Source organism: Drosophila navojoa, chromosome 2 (genome assembly GCF_054131105.1).
Source record: "Drosophila navojoa isolate 15081-1374.11 chromosome 2, UAZ_NAV_1.0, whole genome shotgun sequence".
NCBI classification, from domain to species: domain Eukaryota; kingdom Metazoa; phylum Arthropoda; class Insecta; order Diptera; family Drosophilidae; genus Drosophila; species Drosophila navojoa.
Genome location: NC_142890.1, coordinates 5,238,375 through 5,257,838, shown reverse-complemented (window position 1 = coordinate 5,257,838; position 19,464 = coordinate 5,238,375). Strand labels below are relative to the sequence as shown.

The 19,464-nt window shown below is 41.0% G+C and overlaps 3 protein-coding genes across 5 annotated transcripts; all 3 read right to left on the bottom strand.

Moving 5' to 3' along the window:
- Positions 1-6,804: 6,804 nt before the first annotated feature.
- On the bottom strand, positions 6,805-8,341 carry VhaAC45RP (VhaAC45-related protein). Of its 2 annotated transcripts, XM_018112442.3 has the most exons (3): positions 7,923-8,341; positions 7,053-7,864; positions 6,805-6,994 (listed from the first exon to the last, which is right to left on the bottom strand). In XM_018112442.3, the coding sequence occupies exons 1-3, from the start codon at positions 8,244-8,246 to the stop codon at positions 6,856-6,858; spliced, it is 1,275 nt and encodes a 424-aa protein (XP_017967931.1). In that variant the 5' UTR covers positions 8,247-8,341; the 3' UTR covers positions 6,805-6,855. The 2 variants fall into 2 exon arrangements, with proteins under 2 accessions (XP_017967931.1, XP_017967930.1); XM_018112441.3 differs by having other exon boundaries at positions 6,805-7,864; positions 7,923-8,337.
- Positions 8,342-8,746: 405 nt separating this feature from the next.
- Rsod (superoxide dismutase family protein Rsod) lies at positions 8,747-13,990 on the bottom strand. 2 transcript variants are annotated; one of them, XM_018112436.3, is made up of 9 exons: positions 13,536-13,987; positions 11,740-12,631; positions 11,124-11,679; positions 10,402-11,058; positions 9,738-10,343; positions 9,593-9,677; positions 9,343-9,532; positions 9,002-9,282; positions 8,747-8,909 (listed from the first exon to the last, which is right to left on the bottom strand). In XM_018112436.3, exons 1-9 carry the CDS (start codon positions 13,618-13,620, stop codon positions 8,803-8,805), a joined length of 3,459 nt encoding a protein of 1,152 aa, XP_017967925.1. In that variant the 5' UTR covers positions 13,621-13,987; the 3' UTR covers positions 8,747-8,802. The 2 variants fall into 2 exon arrangements, with proteins under 2 accessions (XP_017967925.1, XP_089112686.1); XM_089256560.1 differs by having other exon boundaries at positions 9,343-9,677; positions 13,536-13,990.
- Positions 13,991-16,124: 2,134 nt separating this feature from the next.
- On the bottom strand, positions 16,125-18,186 carry Mlc2 (myosin regulatory light chain 2). The gene is made up of 3 exons (XM_018112450.3): positions 17,993-18,186; positions 17,241-17,480; positions 16,125-16,992 (listed from the first exon to the last, which is right to left on the bottom strand). Exons 1-3 carry the CDS (start codon positions 17,993-17,995, stop codon positions 16,570-16,572), a joined length of 666 nt encoding a protein of 221 aa, XP_017967939.1. The 5' UTR covers positions 17,996-18,186; the 3' UTR covers positions 16,125-16,569.
- Between the last annotated feature and the right edge of the window lie 1,278 nt (positions 18,187-19,464).

The window sequence follows — 19,464 nt, the reverse complement described above, 5'->3', positions numbered from 1 at the left end:
TATATTGGGCTTGACTAATGTAGGTAATGTAACTATATATGATGTTGATTATCTATATAAACTAAGACCCGAATTTGTTGGAATATTTACTATATTATTTCTGATATTTTCAATTTTACTCTGGACTTCTTTTAAATAATTAAAAAATTTTAACTCTAAACTTTTTAATATTTTTAGAATTGCTTAGACAATGAAGCTCAGTTTTAAGAATATGTTTATATGAATAAACTTTTTTCTTGAGAAACAAATTTCAAATCCCGAAAAAATTCCTTTTGCATTACTAATAAATACTTTCTCTGCTTATCTTATCAAATCTGAAATTGGTTGAAGCTCCCATACAATAGCTACTTCGTATTACACCAGAACTTTTGAACTATTATCAGACACCAAATTAGTATTTAAATAACGTGTCATTTGCTTGTGCCTCAGTTCGAGTTCCCTCGTTGAAACATTTAAATCAAAGTGCAGGAAAACACCCATTGGGGTTCTTTGTGATATTCTGTTCAATGGAAAACACGTCACGCTTTGGCCCAATGGGTCATCACTGCTATGGGTACAACTCCCACCCAGACTGGTGGTCTCATCCGCATCATCATAGGCCGCACCACCACCACCACGGCTACCCGTACCACTATGGTGGCATACTGTGGAATCGTATAATATTATTTACTTTAACTTGTTTATTTTTCAAATGGTTTTGGTTTTAAATGAAAAGTGTAAAAATAAAATAAATATAATTGCATTAAAATATCGACTTTTGATTAGAGTTTTAATATATATTCTATAGTTAATAAATAGCTAAATAGAACAATATTTTTGTCAGTCAGACTTCATGCTTATAGATCATATTCTGATGATATTCTGCCTACAGGGTATATGCTAGTCGCTCACATTTCTCCACTAATATTTTAGTGCTTGTCTTCGCATTTCGAAATCGCTTACCAAATCAAGTAATTAGCGTTTTTGATTTACTAAACGCATCAAATTGTCAACTTGCGTGTTTTGCACAAACTCTGCGAATTTTATATCAGCTGCGCCTGCGCACATTTCACCAGCGCGTCAAAGCGGCAACAACAACTGAAGCAGCAGCTAAAGCAGCAGCAGCAACCACGCACATACAACCACTTGACTTGACTTACTTAGTTAGTGGTGGCATCAACAGCGACATCCACATCATCATCGACATCGACATGGACATGGACATTTCTATAAGCCACTCGCCCAAAGCGCGTGGCATTTGCTTCTTTGTGTGTGTGTGTGTGTTGCATTTTCCCCAACTGTAGGGGAGCAAGCGCAAGTTGGCGATTTCTCTTTCTCGGAAAACTTTTGCAATAATCATAAAATTTTAACACAAATATTGAGCAAAGTAATTATTATAAATAATTGCAAAATATTTGTCCATAACTCTGCAATATCTCGCATGTGGCCATGATAAAGCAGCAACGATGATGAGCTATAATGGGTTTTCAATAATCACATTGACTAATTACCAATGGATAATAATTATGTCTATGAAAAGAGAAAGAAAAGTGGCAAAATGTGAAGGTGAGCAATACAGTAACCTAATTTCATAGGCCCTTTGAGCCACGTATCCACAATGGCCAAGTAAACACCACGTCTTCCCTTCATTCACAAATTGTAATCATAATTCGTACTAAGTGTTATCTAATCGTTACGTTTTATATTTATATCTATGTATATATGTATGTATGTTAAGCCCAAAATCGCAGCGATTATCTTTTTCGTATTTCATAATGTCAACAAGTTACTTACGTGTATAACCAATCTATGGCTAGACACATATATCTATTTATAGCTATTATAGCAAAATTGAAATAGTTTACACTTACACAGAGTAAGCAAGGAATTTATTCTGTCTGACTATTGAGCGGGGACTAGCAATCTAGCAAAACTAGATTTATTCACTGTAATTGGGGAGACATTGAAATCCATAAACAATAATTGGAATGATCTTTCTTCATTCAATTAAATTTAAATTAACGCTTGAACTTTGTACGGCAGTTACGTATATCATTCAATCAACTTTACGACTTTAGGTTTGATGATTTTTTTTTGTCAGCCTTGCCAGAAAAAACTCTATTAGGTCTCCTTTAACTGAAATACAAATGTTCTCTTTCTAGCTATCTCTCTCTCTCTCTCTCTCTCTCTCTCTCTCTCTCTCTCTCTCTCTCTCTCTATCTCTGTATCTCTTCTTCTCTGTTTCTCTCTATCTTCCCCTCCCTCTCTTTCTATCTCTCTCTCTCTCTCCCACTCTATATCTCTATCACTTCTTCTCTCTCTCTCTCTATCTTCCCCTCCCTCTCTTTCTATCACCATATGTAGTTATGTCTTCTCTATTTTCTGCCTCTGTCTCTCTCACTGACTCTCTCTCTCTCTCTCTCTCTCTCTTTCTCTATTTCTGACTTCCTCGATTTTGTTCTGCTTCTCTCCGTCGTTGTATCATCTATATTCCCAGTCCTGCCTCGCTCTTTCTCTGCCTCGCTGTCATTCTGCTCTCGCTATTCCCTCTCTCTTTTGCTTTTATATTTCTGTATATATTTATATAGAAATAACGCTCTTTTCTGTTTCTTATTTAAAAATGGACCTTTCTAAGTCCATACTTATACTAATATACGCCTGCATATGCATTTTCAATAATTGTATTAGAATTTTCGAATATCACATTTGCATAATCTTATATATGCATAATCTCATATATAAACATACCTATAAAGAATTTGTGAAACTGGTTATTTGATTACCGCTCTCATCATATACTCAAATATGAACTGTGATATATTTAAAGATTTGAACTTTTTACTAGGTTAAGTCCAAAGTCACTTTACTCCATTTTCCCTCTTTCTTCCCACACACAAAAGGTTTATCTTCCAAAACAGATTCGTGCGCTGACAAGAGTTGAAAATCAAAGAGCCCCACATCAACGAGTCTTGGAATACAAATACAAAATACATTTCCGCCGTTGCACGCTGGCTCGTTGCATGCGGCATGCCCTTTGCATTGATTAAGGTGTCTTGTTAATTGTAATCTAGAGTGAATTGTGGCTCATATCTCACGATGCGCTTCCGCAGCAGCATCTGATAGGGTATGCAGACACAATGCTCAAATTGTCGGATGCTGCGTAATAATAATGCAATTTCATGCCGCATTATAATCAACTCGTGGCTATGCTTGATATAGATCAGATCCTTATATAACACATGCGGTTGATTATAGAAATAGTGAGTAAATGCTGTGAGAGCTGGCAACTAAATTGACAGGCGAAAAATCATTCGTTTTCTGGTAAGAAGTCGGATTATTGATTCTTGATTGAAGCCAGTAGCCCCTAGATACTGTGAAATGATTCCTATTTAATGTAAGAATGGATGGTGTATTGAGTGTGGGTAGCTGACTGTGCGATTGATGCCATAAAGCCATTCATAACTGAAGAAGCTTAGATGATTTTAGCAACTTTCATCATTTTGTCATTCAGTAACTGATTTGAAGCTACGCAAAATAAAGCTAAAATTCATATGGATAATTATATATATAGTCAGTTGTCTAAGCTTCTGCAGCCAATTTGATTAATGATCGATTGATGTATTGTAGACTCATAGCTAAAAGTGTTTATGATATGTTCTTATATAATGACGCATAAGCTGTTAATGCCGAACCAGAGAGAGGTGAAAACTTGAACTTGCCAAGCGACGCACACAAATGGCCAAGATACACGCGCTTTCTGGCCATTTCGCGGTATTTCAAGCCATTTCGATTGATGGAGAAAATCCATTGCTATCCTATTCCCAATCGCAGCTCGACAGGCACATCATCTGCTTGATGTGTGGCTAAAGTGGCGCGACGACTGCTGCTGCTGCTGCTGCTGCTGCTGCTGCTGCTGCTGCTGCTGCTGTGGCGTCTCCTTTGCAGGCAACAACAACTTTCACAAAACTTTTGCCCAGTCGCCGAGTGAGATTTTGCTAGTGCGCCTGTCGCCGCCTCAGTGCGAACCGATTCGTGATTCTTATTACAGAATCAGGTGCAACTTTTGCTTTTGCATGGCAAGCCTCGGCACGTTGTTGTTTATGTCACTGAACCGACGGCAGCTGGGCCGCACGTTCGGTTGACAGTAAAAGTAAGCGAGAAAAGTGAACGCAATCGAAGTCGACCCACTTTGGCATACTTTGACGCGGCCCCAAAAACATTCTCACTGCCGACTTCAGGCAGCAGCAGCAGCCCCAGCGCCCCAACGGATGCTGCATGAAAACCAATCACATTGTCTTCCTCGTTTCTTGCTTCTTCTTTCGTTTCTGAAACGCATTGCGAACGCAGCTGGGGGCCAGCAATTTTTTGGGAAAATCTCGTATGGTCGGTTTGTGAAATAAAACGAAAATAAAATCGGGTGGCCCAAAGCCAGCGGCTAGTGTCGTATGTCAGTCGTCAGTCGTAGAAATTAAATACGAAAACCGGCCACTGGCTCGCATTCAATAATAAAATCTGTTCAAACGCAAAGCCAACGACTGCCACATACGCTGTTCGCAGTATGTGGAAATAATCGTCATATCTATTTCCTTTTCTGTTGGCAACCCTAGTCGAACAGTTTTACAATCTCTTAAACTACAATCTTTTTTTTTTTACAATTTTTCTTAAATATTTAAACGTTTTTTTTTTATAATTTTTTTTTTTTTTTTAATTTTAATTATTTAAAGGAATACTCTTAATATGTTCCTTAAAAATTTGTAAAAACTGTACTGAAAATATAAAAATTAAAAAGAATTAAAGCTCTAATAAAATTAATAAGGATTCCTCATAAAATATAAGATTCAAATAATTTCATATATTCAAAAATACTTTTGTTTTATTATATACAATATTTCATATATATTATTAAATAATAATAAATTTTTTCAATTATTTTATTATATTTATTGTTATATTATTATTATTTTATTATATTGTTTTTTTTTCTTTTTTTTTTTATATATAAATATATATTTTTTAAATTCTTTATAGTTAAATACGAAAACTTTTTTTTTATATGCATATTTATATGTATATGTACATACAAACTCATAATCAAACCCCAGATAAGTTCAATTTAATATGCATAAAATCTGCATAAGATTCATGCTGACCTATATTCAAATGCAATACTCCTATATAGACCCATATATACAGTGAATGAACAGTGTATAGAAATAAAGATTTGTACAAACAAAATCGCGCCTCAAACGAGCAATTGGCGTGACTTAATGATGCATAAATCAGCTGCCCCAATGCCGATTGGGGCATGTGCCGCACGCAGTTGGGGCATCTGCAGCCAGCAACCAGCAAGCAGCAAGCAGCTGCCGATTGCCAGATGAGACGCGCAAAGTGGACAAAAACATTTATGCGGCTTTAATTGCGTGCAGTGCAGTTGCCAATGCCAATGCCAATGCCAATACCAATGCCAATGAAAGTAAGTTGCCTCGAGACATCGAGAAAAGTAAAAGAAGACTCAAGGAAAACTGATAAAGCGGCCAACCAGAATTTCCAGCTAAGCGCAATCCTTTTAAGGCAACCAGATCTCAAATTCTCTTTTTTTCTTTACTATTTCTTTTCTTTATTTCTGCTTTTAGTCGCAATGCATTTCACTTTTTTTTCACATTAGCAAATAAACATTTGCCAATTTCACAATCTCTCATTCGGCGGCGCATTGGGTGGAATGAAGGTAAGGTAGGTAAACAAATTGAGGAGAGTTATGTGGAAATAAAATCAATAAATAAAACTGGTTTATAAACATAAACAAGGGGCGAACCAATTTAAACTTGAATTTGAGACAAAAGAAAGAAAGAAAAGTAAAGAGCAATTTCCATTCGATTTTAAATATTTAACAATAGCTAATAAAATAAAAATAATTAAGTTTAAATATCTATAATGAATAATGAACTATAGATATTACTGTAAAGCAATAAACAAACAATAAATTTCCAATATTTACAAAGTGTCTGATCCCACGAGCTTATCATCCGGTTGATATAATATACACACATTCATTTATACGTAGTTTGCATTACACCAGAACCTGTGAAATATTATCAGCCAGCAATTTCGTATTTAAGAGCTTTTTCATTTCTTGGTGCCTCAGTTCGAGTTCACTCGTTGTAACGTCAATAGCAAAGCGGAAAAGTACCTATTAGAAGTCCAACTATGTTCTGTTCGAGGGAAAACACTGCTCACCCTGGACCGATGAGCCATCATTGCCATGGAGAGACACCTGCTCCATCCTGGTGGTCACATCATCATTATGGACACCACCATCACCACCACCACCACCACCCGGCCCACTTTAGTGGTTTCCTATGGGACCGTCAACATGGACATTGCCACAGTCACCAACATTTCCATGGACCCAAATGTTTTTTTCGTGACTCTAGAAAGAAAATTGTGCAGGAGGAGCCCAAGCAGATGTTTGACTACAGTGAAAACTACAATTAGACGTACAATATGTTTTTCATTAATTTATTTATTATTCAAGTGGTTTTGGCTTTAAGTGAAAATTCATAAAGTATCTACATGTATATATGTAAATAAATATAAATACCAATAAATATAAACGCTAGAAGCATTTCAATACTTTTCTAATTAGAGGCGCCAAAAGGCGATAGCAGCAACGTATCGATATATCGATATATGCATTTGGCATTTTTTAATAAATTACCAGATTAAAATACTAAACTGCAGTATTCTGCGAGAGCAAACAAAAACAATGCACAAACTGAACATATTTTATTTTCACTAGCGAATTTCATTTAATTTAACAAATTCAACTTGAGTATTCATATTGTATATATATTTGTGTTTAATTGGAATCGCTCTTCACTAATAATACCAGAGCACATAAATATAGAGCACAATTAGCACAAAGAGCAGATGTATGAGAAACAATTCGATGGCCAACGTGAACAAAGCCAGCGGATTAACAGGCGTAAATGTAATCAGAGCAAACATGTTGCAGCAGCTTGAGATTCACGCTCGCAGGCGAATAGCAGCTTTACTCCTGCACGGTGAATGTTAACTGTTTGTTGCGGGAGCTCTCGAATCGATTTGGCGTGTGAATGCTGAGCATCGCCGTGATGCCCAACGAGAGGATGCCCAGCAGGAAGGCGGTCACGAGCAGGCCAGCCAAAATAGGTGATGTGATGAAGCCAACGCAGTCATAGACATCGCCGAACTCTTTGCGTCCGTTAAGCCAGGGCTGCACTTGGTAGTCGGACAGCACCAGGTTCATCTGAGTGTCGTTGGTGTTTCTGTTGGAGAAGAGCAGCTCCGCGGATGAGCAGCGGTAGGAGAATCCAAGCGGCGCCGATGGCAGCGTATACTCATTGCCAATGGCCGGCAGCACAGCCTTGTAGTCCCTGTACTCCACCTCGACGTTGCGCATATGCCAGGTGCCACGCAGCAGCGAGAACTTGAAGCGCAGCGTGCACTTCTCGCTGTTGTACATGAAGGTGATGCTCAGGCGACCGTAGCCCTTGGCGCGCTGATCATCGAAGGTGATGTGCTTGTTGTGCTCCTCCAGCAGCAGCGTCTCGTTGCTCAGGCGCAGCTCGGGCGGCCCGGTCAAGATCAGCACAGCCTTGTTGCCCTCGGCTATGTAGACCTGGGTCACTTCAGTCTCAATGAGCGTGGACTGTGTGGTCGTGGCACGATTGGTGTCCTCCTCCTTCGCCTCGTCCTTGGCTTCTCGCTTGGCCAGATAATGAGCCTCTTCCTCGCGGCTGGCTAAAATGCCCAGCACCTCACCATGGCCATAAATGGTTATGGCATCATTGTAGCCCGTCAGCAGCTCAGCGTCGTCCTCTTCACTCTGTCCGCTCAGGTTGATGACCTGCGCAAAGGAGGCATGCTCTACATAGATATCATACAACTTATGCATAGATACACACCTCAATGTTGGCGTTGTAGCTGTAGGGCTCCACGGGCAGGCTGCGCTGCGGCAGATATGTCCACGCGTTGTTCTTCACCAGACTTTCAAACTTGGGATACTTGGTGCCCTCCAGACGGCTAGTAGCATTGCGCACGAAAATTATTATCGCCTTGACATCCTTGAACAGTTGCGTCAGCGGCTGCTCCCTGCTGCTGGCATCGACTAACGCTTGGGGTTGCAAACTGAATACCTTGTCGTGACCCCAAAACAGATACGGTCCACTTATGGCTGCACTGCAGCCGAGCGCCAGACTAATGAGTACCCCAATTGCAATTAACTGCATTATTTGATCTTAACTTCTGCAAGGCTGACAACACGTTCGACTGCACTTTGCCCCCAAAACTGACTGGAGAAAACTCTTGAGCGAAAAAATCGATGAGTCTGGTTTGGGCGAGGCGCAGGCGCACAAAAGGTTTTCAGTTCACTCTTTGGGGTTGCTGTCTCTATGGGGTTGACTGTTTCCTAGAGGGCGGTTCACAATGACAGCGACCTGTTGATATTTGAAAGACTTTACTGTTAAGGGATCTCTCAAAGCTCAGACCTCCATATCAGCTCAAGTCTTACAGTTCAACTCTCCTGCTAACAATTTTAAAATGAACGAATGCACATGGAATGCATCTATTAGAAGTAAAGTCTTAGTTGTCTATATCTAAGCAAAGCAATACAGATAAATCATCTGCATTATAGCTTAATGATCTGGTACAATGCAGCTATACTCGCAGAGCAGAAGACTAAGCTTTGATCTTTGGTTCTAACCCTACTCATATCATACAAAGTATCATATTTCTTGTATACAAAACATTCTTTTATTTTCTTTTAGCTTAAAGTAGAGAGAGTATTTACAAAAGTTGAACAATTAAAGTGATGACTGTCACAGCTAATACATAAGACTTTGGCTGGGTTGGTGCTAAACTAGATGAGAAGCTGCCCTTAAACGTTTTGGTACCTATACGACAGAGAGCGATAGAGATAGAGATAGGGATACAGAGAGGTATTTCAATTATCATATATTTCATCTAATTACAAATATGTACTCACGCTTCTCATTGATATCCCTTACACCACAGGTGCGATAGGAGATGGTCGCCTTGCGTTTGGTATTGACGTAGCCCGGTATATAAAGACTCGGAGCATCGAGTCGACCGGCGGCTATTAGGCGCGACATATCCAGCTCGAGGCGATGTGCCAGAGGTCCCTTGAAGTGTATGATCATCTGAATGCAGGCGCCGCCATGCAGCTCCTTCGTGCGCCGAGCATCCACATCCAGCATCCACTCCGGAATGCCCATCACCGAACGCAGCTCCTCCAGGAATTGTGCGCTGCAAACGGAGCAGAATTCACTCAAGCAATGCATTAGCTGCAGGAATGATTGCACTTACACAACGAAACGTGGCGGCTTTTGGAGATTGATGTACTTTATGACATTGTGATCCGGTTCGATGTTGGCGCAGGCGAAACGCTCGTGCGAATGATCCGGTCCAAAGATCACAAGCGAACGGCCAATGGCACCCACGGGCGCTTCCAGTGGGAAATTGGAGTCGGTCAGCACCACGCGCTCCCCACCCAGATCTAATGGGAGATGGAATAAAAGATAATAATTATAATAATAAGAGACTTGAAGCTGCTTACCTATGGTACCCAAGCGGGCACCCACATCGCCCACATAGCAACGCAGCGGATTATCCGGTCCGCACTCCTGCTCATACAGATCGAGCTGAGGGCAAAGCAAAAGTTATTCTCTAATAATTACTATCATTAATTCACTTTCACCCACATTCAAGGGATCGGCCAGCTGTGTGTAGAAGGGATTCCAGACATAGCCACCGGCGACGCAGCGTGTTGCGGTTGGCTTGACGGCCGCATCAACGCCCACCGGATTGACAAAGATCTGCCAGTTGTGATTGCGTGTGGTGTTGCGATCGTTTTTGCCCGGATGACGCAGCTTGACCTCGATCACGGTCTCCGACTGACTGCCGTCGTTGTGAATGAGCTGCGTCATCTTTACGTAGCCATAGGCATAGCCCGTGGGATGGTGGAACGAGGCAATGGCGCGCAGCTCACGCGCTTCACTTGGACTGTAGCCGCGCTCCAGGGTGCTGCAAGCCCAGCGAGCGTTCTTCTGCTGCTTGTGTATGACCACGGAGCGGCCAATGATGCTGGTGTAGCCGAAGAGCGGGAGGTAGGTGTCATTGTAGGCATCCTCGTACTGAGTGAGTCCATTGAGTCGTCCAAACTTGCCGCTCAGGTCGCCCATCTCGTACTGATCGCTGGTGCCCTGCTTGGGCGGTGGCGAGGACTTTGGATTGACTCCGAAGGGATTCAAGTGGCCGTACAGAGTAGAAGCCTCACAGGGAAAGGCCAGGTTGGCCTCGACGGGAGTCTGCAAGCAACGAAATGCTAAGAAACTTGAGGCCAAGCCAATGCAGATGATGACCTACCATGTGTATGTGATAGCCGCTGTTGTCCTGCAGTCCTTTGAGCTGCACCTCCACGTTGCTGATGTCGTACTCCGACTGCTGTGTGATTTCCAGCTTGCCGGCGACCGTCAGCGCATCCCCGTTGGCATACCAATCCTTGGCCACCACCTTGCGACGATAGTGCCCGATCAGACTGGAGCAGGCTAGGCGCTCGCCTCGCGCCTTTGGCCCATTGTCGTCGTAGATGACCAGGGATTTGCCCAGTATGCTGTGGCTGCCCGACAGCGGCAGATTGCCATCGATGAACATGCGACGGCTCAGCTGGCGGGCGCTGCGCTTACCCCCCGCTATTGTCAGCTTACCCAGACGTGTGTCCAGGGCGCCCATGCGGCACATGGCGGGCCGCTGCGGATGGCAGAAGTCGTCAACGCTGCGATTGCCCCAGTCCACCTTGAATGGATTGAAGACAGCGCCAGCCGAGACGCAACGCTGCTGCCAGTCATAGAAGTCCTTGCCCGGCGGATTGCTATGGATCGCCCAGCGATGATCGTAGCTGCTGTTCTGCGAGGAGCCGTCCGCCTGTATCAGATACTCAAAGAGCACCGTCGTATCCTGCCAGGGCTGCTCGGCGGCCTGACGCAATATAACACGACCGACTATAGGATAGCGGAAGAGTACCTAAATAGAATGATGTGAATTAGTCATCAGTTGGTGGAGGAAGTCTAAGAGAGTGGGGGTCTTACCTGCGCCGTAAACATGGGCTGCTGGTAGATGCCATTCCGCTGGTATTGATTCAACGGAGAGCAGCCCCAGATATTCTTGGTTATATTATGAATATCGTTGCGGTTATAGGTGTAGATGACTAGACTGCGATGGGCGATGCTGTGGCGACCCTGCAGAGGCAGATAGAGATCCCAGTAGAGGCCGCTCAGCTCGGAGCTGGTGCCGGGCAGGACGTACTGATGGAAGTACTGCTTGTTGCGGCCCTGCAGCTTGCCGCTGAGGTCGCCAAGGGCATACTGCTCCTGGGTGCCATAGCCGGGTGGCGGCGCATGCTCCAGGTTCACGTCCAGGGGATTGAATAGCTCGCCCGTCGTCTCGCAGTAGTCCGGCTGCCCGATTCTTTGCGGCGCGGGCGGCAGACTGTGAATGCGGAAGGCGGCCACATCGGCGGCAAACTTGCGGCTCACGTGCGGGGCGTGTGGAGTGGACAGAGTGAAGTTGAGGAAGGTGGGATCGAACTTGGAGCGCTGGCTAAAGGTGACCTCGCCCTTAACACCGCCATTGTTGATGAAGGTTCTGGCAAGCGAATCGGAAAATTCAGTTAGCAAATCAAAGTTAACTAAGACTCTCACTCACTTGTAGGTCAGCGTTTGCACGTGCCGTATCTTGGTGCAGGCCAGATAGTTGTCCGGATGCTGGTTGTCGTAGAGCATCAGGTAGAGCGTGCGATGCGGTATGGTCAGATCTGAGGGCAGCAGCGCCAGCTGTGCATCCCGAAAGACGCTGCGCTGCGGCTGGCGCAAGGCATTCTTGGCCACATTGATTCTGCCCAGACGCGCATCCAAGTCGCCAATGCCGTGGCCCGGGCCCTGGCCCTGCGGATCGAACACCAGCTGCAGGAAGTTGCAATTGTCCTCGCTGCGATGGTGATCGTGCTTGAAGATGTCCGTCACAAAGATCTTCCAGTGATGCTGCGTGAACGGCTGCTTGTCCTCCGGCTGTGCCTGTATGTGATACAGGTCCGAGTAGATCAGCGTATCGCCGCTGGCGCCATCTGTCGGCGCCAGCCAGCGAAAGTACACAGAGCCCGCAATGGGCGTATTGAAGCGCGCCTCAGCCATGTGCTCCATGGAGTTCTGCACCGTGGTTATCGTGGCGCAAATTCGTGCATTCGAATTGATTTCCGTCAGCACCAGCGACTTGCCCCAAATGCCACGGTCTCCGATCAGCTGCATCTTGTGCTCCCAGCGACCCGTCTCATTGCCCGGCAGCACCAGATAATCCAGTTCCTCATCGAAGCTGAGCACCTGGGCGCCCAGACGCTCCAGCTGACAGCGCTCGTCGGCCTCTATGTTCGTGTAGTCCACGGGAAAACGTCGCACGGCCCAGCTCCAAACCTGCTCGGGATACTGCAACGTCGCCTCCAGATTGGCCTGGATCTCCACCAGCTCGGGGCTGCTCTGCCGAAACGTGATCTCTCCGTGCAGTCCATGCTGCGAGATGTAGGCAATTAGATGCTGTGCCTCAGCTGCTTACGAAGCAGAAAAACAAAACAAAATTCATATGGATGAGTCAAGAAAAATACCTGTCCTAATCAAACGCGTTTTTTGCAGAGATGTACATATACCCTGCAGTCAATGCGAGAGTTGAATTGGGGTATACACGAATTTTGCTTACTTATGAAAAAGTAATAAAATATGTTTAAGTGTGAGCCAATATATCATACTATATTGCTAAAATTGTAGACTTGCTGAGAGTTATTTTTGTTTCATTATTCACATATACATATTTAACAAAATCGATAAATATCGATATTATGCATACACGGAAAAGCTAGTCTAGCGTTAAGTGACAATGTCTTGCTTGGGTTTTTAAAGCTCTTCGACTAGTTTATTATAAGTATATAGACATTATATCTTCATATTTTAATGACCTTCAAAATCGATATATATCGACTATCAGTTAGCGTTTGTGATGCCCAGCTCAAATATTTGATTACTAAAATTGCAATTCTAATTCAGTTTTAGACTATCTTAGCATTCTCTTTTTGCTATATACATATGTCACCAATTTTAAAATAGACCAACAACCAATAACCCATCTAAAGACTCCAAATATAATGCATTTAAGCTCATAGAAATTAGTTCACCACAGCCAATTCACCTATAGCATAATACTCAAGTAAGGCCAGACTAGGTATAGGGTATTGCCTGGTCAATCACACACAATTAGATCACTTTTATTACTTTAATTTTCGCTTACATGCATTACTTGCATTGGAATCTCAGTCAATTTTCTTGCAGTGCATTTGCATACAATGCGTGGGAATCGAAGGTGATTGGACAAGGCTGTTCCGCATGTCTGGTAAGGCCTTATCATATACTTAACTATACATATACACATATATTTGTTATAGCTGTATGTGTACTTACCGCCGCTTTGTGTTGCAATTCCATGGGCCAAAATGACGCATAAAAGCTGGGTTATTGAGCCCACTCGTTGGCTGCCATGCGGCATGTTCTTCGACTGCTTTCCTGCGACACCTATTTGACTATTTTCTGGGCTTTTCTTTAGCGAGGCTTGAAGCAATTGCTAAATAGTTGTTTTTACTGTTGCGCTGGGCACTTTCATAACTCACGGCGCATGCGTGCGCACTGACGGGGGCTAAGCAAAAACCGCACACGTCGCAATTCAACAGAAAACTGGTCGAAAACAACACGATTGTTGGCTTTAACCATTTTTTGTTTTCGGCCCAGCTGTGTTGAGTTTGAGTTTTGAGTTTGTTTACGCGTTTCGCTTTGAGCTTGACTTTCGTTTGAGACTTTGTTTTGCTCTGCTCAGCTCAGTTACGAACCGGCTGCCATCAGCTGTTGCTGCTCTTATACAAGACTTATACTAGACGCAGGCCAGGCGAACCAAATGTAATGAATGAAAATATTATGCAAGTATAAGACGAATCGCTTTTACCTTTCTTGCAGCTAGAGTTTGTCTTGTGCGTGTGACTCTTATATTATTTATTGTTTGTCTATTTGTTTTATATTAGCATAGATTTTGTTATACTGCGCTCAACATATGAACTTTGCTACAAAACGGGCGGCAATCAGCTGTTGCTATTCTTATACAGCATTTATACTAGAATCATTGCGCACCAGTTGCATTGGCATCGCTTACATATACGTACATATGTATGTATGTATGCATAAGTAAAATACATGTTTTGCATGCACATAATACAGTCTTGCATTTAGCTTACTCTTATACTACTCAATATTGTGTTAACTTATAATTCAAACAGAACTTCCAACTGACTGCCACCAGCTGTGGCTGTTCTTATAAAAGTCTTATACTAAATACTTGAACTACGAAAGACAGTTTCGTGTGGCTTGTCTTATATGCACATTGAAGAGTGCTTGGTGCATTGCTTTCACTCTTATACAGCTCGCTTGCTTAAAGTGCGGTTAGTGCCCAAATTATTTCCGCTAAATCTAGCCATTTTTTAATTATTGGCCGACTTTCGTGTGCTATTGCTTCTTATTGTATATATATAATAATTATAAAAATAAATAAAATATATTTACCCAGCCACATGCAAATAAAACTCAATTGTATTTCTCTTTTTTAGGACGACTCGCTATTCGCTTTATTCCATTAAAGTCATCGATATCATCATCATCATTGTTATATAAAAACAGTTCTCAAATTTATTTGTATTTTTTTTTTTTGTAATATTTCTGACCGGGTTAAAAAAGTTTTTGTTATTATATTTTTTTTTTGTTTTTCTTTTTTTTTTGAGATTTTTTCTTTGCCATATAACTTAAGTTTATACTGAAGTAAAAATTTTCGCACTTAACAACTTGTTGAATATATTTTGTTTTTAAATTGTTTTGTTTTGTGTTCTTGTTGTTGTTGTAGTACATAGGTTGTGTTGAATGAGACCTTATAGTACTTAGGATTGTGTATTGCTTATGACATCTGTGTCATCTACCTATGTTCTTTTGCCTATTTCCTTGTTTTATTTGATTTCTTCCACTTCTCTGGTACTGATGCACCCGGCAATGCCTAGGAGGCTCATTGCTGTGGCCTCTGTCCTAGCGGGATTGGGGGTGAATTGGATATCTTTTGCTCTCGAAAATGTATGTAATATATAGTAAACTATACTGGATATAGACGATCGATGGTCGCTATACATGCGCTTGTATAATCGGGCCAATGTGTATCGAATTCGTGTTACAATTCGAGCACACGCCCATTAAGTAAATCTTCATGTGGTATCATATGATCATATATATATAGATGGTCGGGTCATATTTAAATTCGACGTTTATATAGATATAAATATAAAATATTGTTTTTTTTTTTCAGAAAACATGAAAACGTGAACTCTTCAAAAATTAAAGCAACTTTTGCATTTTAAAAACTTTTCGATACTTTTTTCTTCTTCTATTCTGTGAACGCATAAACTTGAAAATTTGTTTTTCTTATTCTTTGGTTAAGTTATGTAAACTGGCATAAAAATAAGAAAGATTTAGAAATAGGTAAAACAATTTGAGTGAATGAAATAGAAAATGTTTCGTTCTTTTCATAAAGCTAACTCTCATATTTTCAAAATAAAAATTCATGTATATATATATAGAGTATATAAATATTGTTTAACGAACGATAGAGATTATATGCATATTATAGTGTTATAGATATATATAGAAATATATATATGTATATAGAATATTTGGCTCTCAGATGAAAGTAACCTAACGATAACGAATTGTATTGTCTCTCTCTCCTTAACCTGTAAAACAAACTAACAAACTAACAAATGTGGGCCAAGGCCTACAAAGAACTATATATATTCTCATGTATACAGAATATATATATATATTATGAAACATATACTCATACAAATATATAGAGATATATATATAGATAGATAGGATTAGCTACCCACTTGGCCTGCGCATCTTTTGCGTTTTTCTTGCCTTTTCCTTTCTCAAAATTTCTCTCAACGAACAGCAAATGAAAACATGTTTTTGTTGTTTTAAAATAAATAATATATAGATTTTGCAGTTATTTATAAATTTTACGTGTAAAATTTAATAATAAAATCATCAACTAGAAAACTAGCTGAAACAAGATGGCGCTTCGACAATTGGACTTTTAACTATCCCTAAAAAATGAGGCGTGGTACTTGGTAGAAGAAGTTAAGAGTATTAATTTTGGTGTTTGTTCTTGTTCTTGTTGTTGTTATTGTTGTTGTTTTAACAAAAAGAGATTGTATATATATATATAAATATATCTGAGATTTACATATGTAAAACGAGCATTTCTTTTAATTACGTTTATTATTTTTTTTCACGATTTTTAAAAGTTTTTTTAAGTTTTGTTGTTGTTGTTGTTGTTGTTGGTTGTTGGTTGTAATATGGATGCTGAGTTAAGAGTTAGGATGTGTGTTTGTTGTGGGTCTGCTGCTGCTTAGGCGGCTTCCTCTTCCTCCTCATCACCCTTGCCGGTGAGCATTTCGATCAGGGATGCGGTATCGATTTGATTCTTGTCATCAATGACCATCTGATCGAAGGCATCATCGACCTCCTTCATGGTGAATTTGTCACCGAAGCCCATGAGCATTTCGCGGAATTTATCACCATCGATGAGACCATCGTTATCGAATGTTTTGAAGGCAGCAATAACAACCTCGTCTTCATCGTTGGCACCAGAGGTGGCCATACGGTTGGCGAACAGGGTCAGCAATTGGGTGAAGTTAATTGGACCGGAGGCTTCGCCCAGCATGGCGTCCAACTCCTTGTCGTTGGCGATCTTGCCGACGGAATCGAAGGCAGCGCGCAAATCGTTCTTGCCAATAATACCGTCCTTGTCGGCATCCATAAGTTGGAAGGCCTGATTCGCAGCGCAGTGTAATGGAATTGGAGAGCGACCGACACGCAGAGCGAGCGAGACAGAGCGTGATCGAGCGAGCGAGCGAGAGAGAGAGAGAGAGAGAGAGAGAAAGAGAAAGAGAGGTGGTTGGTGATTTGGTCTTGTTGATGGTATCATGGTATGCGACATGGCTAGGTGGGGATAGCTCAGGCATTTTTTCATTCTTTTTTGGATTCATGTCTGAGTTGGGTCTCTAGCTAAATACTCACTTCCTTGAATTCGGCAATCTGCTTCTGGGAGAAGACAGAGAACACCGAGGAGCCGGCGCGCTTCGATTTCTTTGAGCCACGCGAGCCGCCCGACGCTCTCTTCGAACCAGTAGCAGAAGCTGGGGCAGGAGTGGCAGCTGGTGCGGGGGTTGCTGCCTCGGACACTGCCTCAGAAGCGGTTTCTGAAGTACCTCCCTCTTCCTTGGTCTTCTTCTTCTTAACCTTCTTCTTCTCATCCGCCTAAAAGTGGATAGAAATAGTGGATCAATATATTTCCATTAGGCATTTCAGATATTTCAAAATTCCTAACATTTCGAAAATATGTTTCAAAAGTTTCCGCCCGTTCTTCAAGCTAAAAATACTCGACGCGCATTACGTAAGCTCTCATAGGCTATATGCCTCTCGCTTTGGCTAGATCATATTACTGTTCCGACCGATCCATTTATAGAATTTCACGCGTGTGTGAGTGTGCGTAAAGTAAACTTTTCACACGTATCAAAAATAGATTTTCAAATATTTTTTCCATTTGTGAACTAATTTGAAATCGATGGACAAATATCCACAGGCAATTGTCACAATAATCCACATACGGGTGAGTCATTGAGGTCGTTTAACGATTATGCACTTGCTTTACTTTAAGTCATTTCGAAACTTAAACACTGCACAAGAAACTGAAGTTTGGCTATGGATATACAAATAGATCGCGAGTCCTTTGCTGGTGGTGCTGGGCGCCATATCCCGAGTCTCCTTACCATGGTGCTGAACTTTGTTGTGGTGTCTAATCGAGTCGAGCGGTCAGAGCACACTGAAACTGTGGCTGATTTTATCGTCCATACAATGATGTTTTAAATTCTTTTTTCTGACCGTCTCTTCTTCATACACCCAGACCCGAACGCCGAGCCGAGCGACCAAATCGGCCACTTCGGCCACACCGAGCCGCCCGAATCGTTTCGTTTTGGCTTTCGCTATAGCCATTGCTATAGCCAGAGATCTGTATCTGTATCGTGCTGCCTTTTTTAGTATCTGCAAGGCGAGGTGCGCCCAGGCGTCGAGTGGGTTGCGGGTGGTGGCTGGTGGCTCGGTGGTTCGAAATGTTTACTCATCGTGTCGCTGCTCTAATCAAAAATCTAATTTTAACGGTTGCTTCTCTGCGCGAATACACATATATATAGAAACATATATATATGTATATGTATATGCATTTGTTATATATCAGTTTGTTGAATTTTGAAATTTATTTTCGTGTATTATGAGCAGATATTTCTTCTCTATGCGTCGGCCTATTATTCTGGCTATATACATACATTCCCAATGGGCAACGCAAAACATGTTTTGTATTATTCATCTTTGCTCTTGAGGCATTTGTCGAAGGTGTCCTCTTGCTCTGAAATCACCTACATTTCCCCTGGCCCACTACGCATCCACATCCACATACATTCACAAATGCCATCATTGTATATGTATGTATGTACATAGTTTAGATCGGCTATATACTCGATCTTCGCATCTTACCTTGTCTATTTTCAACGACCTGGCATTTCGTGTGTTTGCATATTGTGCAATATAAAAGAGAGAAACGCGCTGAGAATTCCAAACCCAAAGAACATTTGAATACTTTATTTCACGTCTCGTACATAACAAAGGAAACCTGATTTTTTTGTTCAGCATTATCTTTGTTTTTCTTTCGCATATAAGTTTTCCATTGATGTTGCATAACATCCGAGATATATGAATTATGAAAAAGTTAAATGAACTTTACATATGATAATTATGTTTGCTAAAATTAGTCGGGATAATGATTAATAAAACATTTTCTTCAATATAATGGACATTTTTAATTTAAATTATTTTTATTAATGAATATTACTCTTCTTTTTACATATGAAATAATATAAATAAGTTTAATTATTGCTTAATATACATAATGCATATGTGTATATAATCATAATAATAATTTGCTTCTCAGAAAATATTAATAGGAATCTAAATAAAATTTCTAATCAAGAATTTAAATTTTAAACATTAAAATTTTTTTTCTATTAATAATGTTTTCTTTTATTTTATATTGTTATTTACTAAATATTAAATTTTCTAAGAGTTGTATTATGCATTAATTTTTTTGTTTTTTTTTTTTTTTAAATATATTACTATATTTAATATAAATTTAAATATATATAACGGTAAAAAATTAGGGTACATTTAAAAATATTTTATGAATTAAAAC

Coding starts and splice junctions, on each gene's coding strand:
- Rsod (XM_089256560.1), bottom strand. CDS start 13,620: ATGCCGCATGGCAGCCAACGAGTGGGCTCAATAACCCAGCTTTTATGC. Junction 11,059..11,123: donor AGCCCATGTTTACGGCGCAG/GTAAGACCCCCA, acceptor CATTCTATTTAG/GTACTCTTCCGCTATCCTAT. Junction 8,910..9,001: donor AAGGGATATCAATGAGAAGC/GTGAGTACATAT, acceptor TCTGTCGTATAG/GTACCAAAACGTTTAAGGGC.
- Mlc2 (XM_018112450.3), bottom strand. Junction 16,993..17,240: donor AGATTGCCGAATTCAAGGAA/GTGAGTATTTAG, acceptor GCTGCGAATCAG/GCCTTCCAACTTATGGATGC.
- VhaAC45RP (XM_018112442.3), bottom strand. CDS start 8,246: ATGCAGTTAATTGCAATTGGGGTACTCATTAGTCTGGCGCTCGGCTGC. Junction 7,865..7,922: donor GCTACAACGCCAACATTGAG/GTGTGTATCTAT, acceptor TCCTTTGCGCAG/GTCATCAACCTGAGCGGACA. Junction 6,995..7,052: donor GAGAGCTCCCGCAACAAACA/GTTAACATTCAC, acceptor GTGAATCTCAAG/CTGCTGCAACATGTTTGCTC.